The sequence below is a fragment of the Triticum aestivum genome, chromosome 7D (assembly GCF_018294505.1).
Source record: "Triticum aestivum cultivar Chinese Spring chromosome 7D, IWGSC CS RefSeq v2.1, whole genome shotgun sequence".
Taxonomy (NCBI): domain Eukaryota; kingdom Viridiplantae; phylum Streptophyta; class Magnoliopsida; order Poales; family Poaceae; genus Triticum; species Triticum aestivum.
Window position 1 is genome coordinate 551,327,116 of NC_057814.1, and position 9,071 is coordinate 551,336,186.

Below are 9,071 nucleotides of genomic sequence, written 5' to 3' on the forward strand. Positions count from 1 at the left end.
AAAAATAAGCCACCGCACACATTACAAACACAACGCAAAGAAACTTGCCCTAAATAGGACAACAAAGCCGTCTCAACCAACACTGGTCACCACAAAGAGCAACAACTACCACTAGACTTCCTTTACCGATGCACCAACCACCCTTGAATGCAAGGAGATGGCGAGACTCAGTCGGTCCTGAGACAGCCATCGTCTTGGACACACCGGCACAGGCATGCATAGCGCCGAAGAAGATCTATTCGGACCAGCCGCAAGCGCCGAAGAACCACAACATAGAACCTCCAGGCCAAGTCTTCACCCATGATGCTCTCAATAGAGGTCCGACGTCAAAGACATCGCCATCGCCGGTCCAGGCTCTCAACAGAGGTACGACGCCAGGTTGCTATCTCTAATGAAATGAAGCCGGTCCAGGTCATGCATAAAAGTCCAAATTCCAAAATATAAAGGCAATGGCTTTTCGGAAACAGGCCACACAACCCACACAACCTACATTCTTCTATCAACAAGATATACTCCTGTTGTGTGGCCTGTTTCCGTAACAACTCATGCCGATGCCGATGCTGTTCCAGTGAGAGAACCTGTCGACAAACCGTTCTACATCAGAACATGATCGTCATACTCAAACAAGCCTAGCTGCAGTATATATATAATCTTACAACCACTCAACTACGTTTTCTAACAACATCTGTACTTCACACTTTCAACCCAAAAATTTCGAACTACTTGGGCTGAATACACTGCAAATGAATGGGTTGTTTGACCCCACTACAAACTAAGCGCCCCGTATCAGTTTGACAGTCATACCCTCCTTGTACAGCCCCAAGTATCCAGCTGCTTCTTCCATCTATGGTGATTCTCCTGACATGGCCCACCGCGACGGAGGGCTTGTTGAAGGTCTGATCCTCGCGGGCATGCTGAGGCCGCCGTCGCTGTCCATGGCCATCTGGTGTAAGAAAGAGTGGTGCGGGGTTATAGACATCTTGTTCATCGAGTACTCCAAGTCGTCGTCGTCACTGTTGATATCTATCTCGACATGATCATCCAGGCTGCCAACATTCATCTCAGGGGCATCAAGGTCCTCGAGCTCATCATCATCGTCGTCGGTGTCATCGCTATACGTTGTCTTGACCATGGACCAGAACTCGAAATTCGGACGGATATACCTGCAGGCACAAGTGGAGCAAAACTGTGAGTATAACGAGGACAACTAGCTAGAGAAGTCCAACAATACACTGCAAATGACTGTTCTCCAGACAGATAACAGAAACAAAATCCCAAACAGTTTTGTCAAAGTATAATTCTTCTGAAACCTAAGGGAAGTCCAACAATGACATGGCTTGCTAGACATTCCCATCAACAGAGCACAAACAATGCAAAGAGCAGTGGTTTATTGCCGCTGTAGTAGGCTTCAAAAGTTAAAAGAAAACGTCAGTGGTGCAAACCTGTCAGATTCTTTTAGCAGGTAAGGATCAAATGGGAAGAACATGTCAAGTCTATTGATTCCTCCAAAAGTCCTGGACAAATCAGATTCAATTGCATCTTCAGCTGCTGGATCCACAAATGCAGCAACCAATCCGGCATCCTTGGCCTGTCTCAGAAACTCGTTTACTATTGAAGGCAAGCACACCTAGGATATCAAAGGACACTGTGAATTGCCAAAATAGCATAGTATTGCCAGTTAATAACTCCAAGCATCAAAATGTAGCCACTAATGGAGATACCTAAAGAGGGTATATTATCAAAGGAGGCAGAGAGTGCATGTCATACAAACCTTTAGAGGTTCTAGTCGGTGGCGAAACAGAAATCCAAAAGGCATGTGAAACAGATCTGATTTAAGATTTGGATAATCCATAATAGATCTCAAGCGAAAGCAAAGGACATACATCACAGCCTGCAGATTAAGAAATATATGAAAATAAATGCTTAGAGAGAGTGTGATGAAAATACTGGAAAAACACTTACTCCCTCCGTTCACTTTTGCAAGTCATTTCAGACAACTGAAAATGGACTGCTTTGCACACTGTCTGAAATGTCTTCAAGGCCTTAGTGAACAGAGGGGGTACTAACAATAAATGTATGTAGCACACAAATTTGGCGACCAGAGAACCCCCCCCCCCCCCCTCCCAATCAATGTCATTAAAGAAACAGAATGGCATAACTAACCTGGCAGGTCGCGTAAAATAATTGATGATTTGGAATCGGTGTGGCCTCTCTCTTGCTCTGATGGTCACAATAGTCAACGCACCAATCTACTAATCTGTGTAAAGCAAATAAAGTTACTTTCAGATCTCAGAACAAACATCAGGCAAGTCATAAATAGATGAATTTCTAGAGGGCACCCACTTTTTGAGTATAGTAACAACCGTATCAGCAGAAATGAACCTTGCCCGAGACAAATAGCTTCCAACATATGAAACTGCAGACATTCTGCACTTCAAAACATAAGTGGTAATTAGTGCTTCTTCAACCCGTACAAAAGCTTAGGCTATAAATGGGAATCATAACAGAGTATACTACACTGTAGCGACAGAAAATATGAGGGGTGTATTCATGAATTGTCTATGTAAACACTTTCTGCCAAATTTGTGTCAACGCAAAAAGTCATGTCTATGACAGGTGGTTGAAAGATCCAAGAAGTGTGGATCGCCACAACTGTTGTCACAATGCAAACACCAGCCACAGGATTGTCAAAAAGCCAAACATGAGTGAAGCAAAGTGTGGCGACAAACCAAAGATTCTACCAATCATCACAACATGTAAAGCAAGTTGTGATCACAGCCATAACACATGACATATAAATAGAAGTGATGTGCATACGGTGTATGCCTCACATGCTAAGACATACCTTGAAATTGGATCCTCTTTCTTCTCCGTAACAATGTCGGTAAGAAAAACAGCAAAACCCTCACCAAGGGTTTTAGGATCCAGTGAGCAGGTATAGAACATGATAAACTGCAAACAACGGCAGGCAAAGCCAAATTAAAAGGAAGGTGAAGCGATAAGCAATTGAGAAAACATGAAGGTGAATAAAACTCAATACGATCATGAAAGCCCGGTGAATCTAGTTTACACATAAACCCAATAACAGTGAATCCTGACCTGGGCAAATTTTGATCTGTGCACCCTCAGCAGAGATGCTCGAAATATAGTTTTCAGAATGACAAATTCCTGTCCAGTTCAAGAAAGAACATGAGAAGTGACAAATAAAAAGAAAACTAGCAATCAGCTTTAACAGTTAATTTCCTTATTTATTACTCCCTTAAGTTCACAAAAAGGATGGCGTTTTGGACATTGACACAGTCTTCAAGATTTAACTATGACAACTAATTTCCTCTTTTAGCGGTGACCACTAATTTCTACTAGCGTATATGCATAAGACCCTATAAAAGTACAAATATTTTCGAGCTACTTTTTGAGACAAATATATACATATGATTTTCATTTTTCCAATGTACTACCTGTGTACCAAAATATAAGACGTATTTGTAGGCTAAACTAGCCTAAAAAATGTCTTATATTTTGATACGGAGGGAGTATTTAAAACAATACTAGCAGTCAAATCTTCAAAAGTTTGACTGAAGATATGTCCAAAACGCCACTTGCTTGTGAACTGGAGCGAGTGGAAGAATTAAGTTAGGGATGCTAAAATATGACAACAGATTTTTTTCTGCAAAGACCTGGATAAACTGTATAGCACGTACTCACCTTATATAGACGCTGACGATCTAATGACTTAAGGTGCTCGCATACAACAACCATTAAACCATCAAGCTTTTCAGCACATGCATTTCCTCCCAGACAGACCTAAACAACAAAATCAGAGTTCGAGTTGGCAATTTTTGTATAGAACTACTCGATTAGTTAGGCAGAAATTTTAAATATAGCACCCAAACCTTTGTTCCTGCTTGTCCAAAGCCATCCCCATCATCATCGGCATCCAAATCTTCAAGCTCCATTTCAAATATACCTTTGTCATGTTCCTCTTGAAGAATATCTTCCCAGGTTATATTAACCTGAAAAGTTCACCAATCAACTAACGAGGTCAAGAATCAGTTGAGACCTTGCAAGGTAGACTAGTGGTGAAAAAAGAAGCATACATCCAATTCTGTAAGAAGATCAACAACTTTGGCCAGCAAAATAGCTCCGATAAGATCCCCCATTCTGTCAGTATCTAGTCCCAACATGCACTCGACAAACGAGATCATCTTCTGCAAAAGGCATTACCAGAAAGTAAGAAATGATGCTCTATGAATAACGAGCAAAGTCGTCGGCTAAATTGTCAGCATATAAGTGAAAAAAATCAGAAAGCATAAATTGTCAACAAAAGCTGATAGGCCAAGGAGTCAAATGCCAACTATCACTTGATATAGAAGAAGCTTTCAAGATAAGGTCATCGCACAAACATACAGAAGCTAAAATGATGGCAAATTGGCATTTATGTTCAATAAAATCTGCAGTGTTGTTGAAAGGATGTAGCCGTGTAGGGTCTAAGGATTTATGGTTAACTAGAATGTGAACTGGGGAGACCAAGACCACTTTTCAGCATTTGTGTGTTAGATAGCCTAGTATTAATTCAGGCTAATTACGAAAAGCAACTCATAGAACTCAACGGACTACGAAACAGAATATGTATTATAGAGTTCACACTTACAGCTTTGTTATCAAATAACTTCGGCATACTCCGATCTATTATATCCCTTAACATCCTTGGTGCTAAGGGTACAGTATCGGAGATCGTTTTCAAACTCCCGCACAGATGAGAAAAAATATCCTTCTTCCTCGAGACTGCCCATGTAGGCACCTCATTGCGTTCAACAATAGGCGGAGTGAAGTTGTTCACGAGCATCTGCAAACATTCTCTGAGATACTGATCTGCCACTGCAGCCTGAATGGACGAATATCAATTAGTTAGACAGTCATAAGCAGATCATGCAGGAAATAATGTAAGTGCAATTAGAAGAATACCAATCTGGTTATTAGGTCCAATAAAGCAACCATTGTATCTCTTTGCAAGTACCAGATGCGGACAGCAAATATCTGAAATGCATGTGTTTTAAGTGATGAGATTCAAGTAACTCGACAAACCAAATGGAGATGTAAGAGCAAGTAGTCAATATGAGATTACATTGTTCAAAAGCGAATGATGGTACGTGATGTCTATTTTGGATACTGCTTCTGACAATGCCTTCAAATACGTCTGGAAAAATAGGCAATATGTGCATTTTATCAGAAGTGAAGTCAAGTACAAAAAATGGTAGGATAGATTAACAGGATCAATGTCTTACCACATACAAAGCCTCGTCGTCACGATTCTTTGTCCTGCTGGTGTCTAGAGTGCCTACCATCATCCTATATTGCTCCAGATCATACGGGGCAATTAGAAACGGCTCCTAAATCAAAGACAAGGTGTCAACAGTTCAAAAGGCGTTCTTGAAATATATATAGTTGATTGATACCACACAACAAAAACCATGGACGGAATGGACTCCTCTAGTATGGATCAACCTGACGAGTGAATTACTCGATAAGTGGAGTCAGAGCAGGAACAGATTTTCACACAACATAAATCACCCATAAAACAACAGTACTTTAGGTTGTATCCCCAGTGAGTATGGTATGACAGTCACCCTCGATAGAATGTGACAGTCACTCTCGGTAGAATGCATATATACCGCAATAAGATCTGATTGAAGAAATTACTCGATAAGCAGTCAGAACAGGAAAGAATTTCAAATAATGCCCATAAACAACATAAGTGCTACCTCCGTATCAAAATATAAGACGTTTTGGTAGGCTTAACTAGCCTACCAAAACGTCTTATATTTTGGTATGGAGATAGTATAATTCTATCTAGCGAGTCGGTTATGGACTTATGGCTGTCCTGCATAAAATACATATCTACAGCAATAATAAGTACTCTCTAAAAATGCCTGAGGCTGAACAAATCTATTTGTTCGCTGGCAGAAACATGCAACATTTGGAAGCTCCTTAGTGATTTTCAGGTATGAATAGAAGAAATAACATGCACCCTCCTGCCTAACCCACAAATTGGCATTCAAAAAATTGCGTCCATAGGAAAATAATCACCTTACAATTATCCTAACTCTCACACTGCACATCCATCTGGCATAGTGTCTCACATCTTCAATAACAGCCTTGAATTTTGAACTTGAACCCACTACTAGATGTCTCGATATTATTCTGAAGAAATGCATTATTTATAAAATGATAAACGAATGCATTTATTATCTTTGATCTCAATAGTACACAACGGATGGCCTGAATGTGTAAGGGGTGGACGCAAGCACCTGGCTCCCAAAATTGACTTCAATACACACAACAGAAGTGAACAAGGTATATCATGGGGTCCAGACTCCAGAAGGCCCCAGAACCCCAACGTCTTCTCCACATAGGAAGGATGCCTTTACGATCATTACATGCTCTGCCTTTGCCCGAGCAGTCTCAGGGAAGAAGGTGGAAGCTGTATATCAAATTAGATTTTTACTCGTACCTGACTTCCACAGAGTAACAACAGCAATTTCAACCAAAAATTTAAAAATTCAGTATCACAACACCATCAAATTGGACATTAAGCATTCCAATGAAATGAGCGCTTATCCTATTCAAAAGATTCTCACATTTGGTTATCATGTAAAAGTTGTATTATTTATTGTCTCAGATCATGTCCTACCTCTAACAAGTATAGTACCATACCTGAAGTGCTAAACCGTTGGTTGGCTGCGGGGTTTCCCAATAGGATTACCAATTTAAGGGGCTTTTCAATAAGCTAGGAGACTGTATACTTTTGACTGATTTCTAAAGTAATGTACTAGTTAAGTTAGTTCGGCTCCATGATTGCAACCGGCACTCAAATGGGGGGAATTTGCAGTCCAAGGTTCCACCAGCTAAGACGCTAATTTTACTAGCGAGTGCAATTCAAGCTAAAAGCGTTCGAGGCTAACGATCCAGCAACAAAACGAGCGTCTCCCCTGCTCCAGGCTCGCGTAACCCAGATCAAAACTGCAGACGGGCAGCAAAGGGGGGCTGCTGGAGGCACGACTCACCATCCGCACGGACTGGAGCACGCGCTCGACGAGCCGGAACGCCACGGAGTCGCGGATGGTCCCCGCCTCCTCCGCCATGTCGTCGCGCCGCAGCTCGGCCACCATCGCCTCCGCGCCCGGCGGCCTCCCTGTGAGATGTGTCGCGCTTGGAATCCCTGGCGAGAAGGTAGAAATTCCGGGGCCCGGTTAGCGCGGGGAGAGAAGAGTAAGGTGGGGGAAGGGGGAGGGGTGGGGGTGGGGGGCTCACCGGCTCGCCGAGAGGGGCAGGGCGGCGGCGGCGAGGCGAGGCGGGAGGTCTCTAGGGTTTTTGCGGGGGGCGAAGCGAGAGAGAGGGAGCGGTGGAGGAGACAGGCGGGACTTTATTCCAACTGGTGACACGTGGCGTCGGAGGCGGGTCCGTTTTTTTTGTTCGGGTTCGCATCCACGTACCCGCCTCCTGGTTTCCTAGTGGGCCGGGTCGCGGACAAGGCGTCACGCGAAGCCGGGGCGTGTACGCGACGGAGCAGACGCCGCGGGATGGAGGGCGACGGCGGCAGACGGGAGACAGAAGGCAGCGAAGCGATTTTTCTTTCTTTTTTTTCTACTACTACTAGTCGAACGTTAGAGCATGTTCAACGGATGCTTAAATTTTGTATGGCCCAAAAAATGTTAGGCGAGGAGAGAGAATACTTTTAGGCGCCATAAAAGTATCTGCTTTTTTGACAGCTTTAATTTAAAACTGGTGCCTTAAAATTTGAAAAACAAATTAAACATGAGATTCGAAAAAAAAAGAGTGAGACTAGAAGGAAAGAAGTCCCCTGGCTTATTCTTATAGGAGAATGAGGAGACTCGAACCCGGGTCGATGACAGCAACCTTTGTGCTGTCCATCACTCCACCCAGAAGAGCTCCTCACTAAACATGAGATTCAACGGTGGGGAGGCAGGCAGGGAGGCGGATTTGACGATCACCGGGTTGCGAGCTTGATTTTGGCTGGCAAAGGCCTCTGGAGGCCGAGGAAAGGCGAGGAGGGGGCGGGGGACAGAGGGGAGACGTGGGTGCAGCCAATTCCAGTGGCGCAGTGTCGCCCAAACGACGAGATACTAGCCATAGTACACAATTTGATGGAAGGTTACTAATCATAACAACTATACACAAAGTGTAAATTTGACGGAAAAGCTACTAATCAAGGTAGGTAAAGTGCATAATTTGCAGGAAGGCCACTAATCTCATATACCAAATCTTGTAGTTTTTTAAGTTAACACTATAAATGAACACTTGAGGTATAGGATTAAATGGCCGGCTCTCGTATCCATGTTCGGGAACGGATACTATGTATGTGTTTTAGGGAACGGCGTTGGAGATGCCTAGCGGGGAGTGTTTCAAATTGGGCAGCTATTGGAGTTTTTTTTTAATTCTAAGTGATTCAAACGGTTGTCTTTTAGGCACAATGGCTACTTTTAGATATTATGGGAAGTTTTTCGAATCCTGCAGCCGTTGGAGGATTTTTTTTACTCTAGGTCACCTAAACAACAATTTTTTTGTTGTGAAGGCTATTTTTAGACATTATAGGAAGTGTTTCAGATTGGCGACCGATCTAGCATTCAACGAATCCAGCACCTCCAACGCCGCCCCCAAAAAAATACCTATCACGTCGACGAGATCGTGCGTCATTAGACCGGGGACCAATGCGTCGTCAGACACTACTCTGCATTGGTCAGCGGATCCAGCACCGGATCGGCCTACTCCCGCGTCATACGATGAAACCCAGTCATCCAATCTCATAACTCATCCATGTACGCAGCTCCCCTCCTCCACAAAAAGAAGGGAAATGATATTTGGCGAATGTCATAAATATTTTCCCTTCCAAAGAACGTGCTTGTTGTCATCAGATGCGTTGTACGGATTTTGAAGCAGGGAGAGTGAAAGGATCGATATAGTTGACTAGAGGGGGGTGAATAGGCAACTAACAATTTTTAGCTTTTCTTTACCAAATTAAACTTTGCACCAAAATAGGTTGTCTAGATATG

The 9,071-nt window shown here is 43.1% G+C and overlaps 1 protein-coding gene across 2 annotated transcripts; it reads right to left on the reverse strand.

Annotated features, from left to right (window-relative positions):
- Positions 1-579: 579 nt before the first annotated feature.
- On the reverse strand, positions 580-7,433 carry LOC123163919 (RNA polymerase I-specific transcription initiation factor RRN3). Of its 2 annotated transcripts, XM_044581323.1 has the most exons (17): positions 7,065-7,219; positions 6,309-6,481; positions 6,088-6,201; positions 5,286-5,390; positions 5,126-5,197; positions 4,966-5,037; positions 4,652-4,885; positions 4,098-4,208; positions 3,894-4,013; positions 3,706-3,804; positions 3,100-3,168; positions 2,846-2,952; positions 2,344-2,427; positions 2,164-2,257; positions 1,772-1,891; positions 1,443-1,627; positions 580-1,163 (listed from the first exon to the last, which is right to left on the reverse strand). In XM_044581323.1, the coding sequence occupies exons 4-17, from the start codon at positions 5,346-5,348 to the stop codon at positions 845-847; spliced, it is 1,749 nt and encodes a 582-aa protein (XP_044437258.1). In that variant the 5' UTR covers positions 5,349-5,390; positions 6,088-6,201; positions 6,309-6,481; positions 7,065-7,219; the 3' UTR covers positions 580-844. The 2 variants fall into 2 exon arrangements, with proteins under 2 accessions (XP_044437258.1, XP_044437257.1); XM_044581322.1 differs by lacking the exons at positions 6,088-6,201; positions 6,309-6,481 and adding an exon at positions 7,312-7,433.
- Between the last annotated feature and the right edge of the window lie 1,638 nt (positions 7,434-9,071).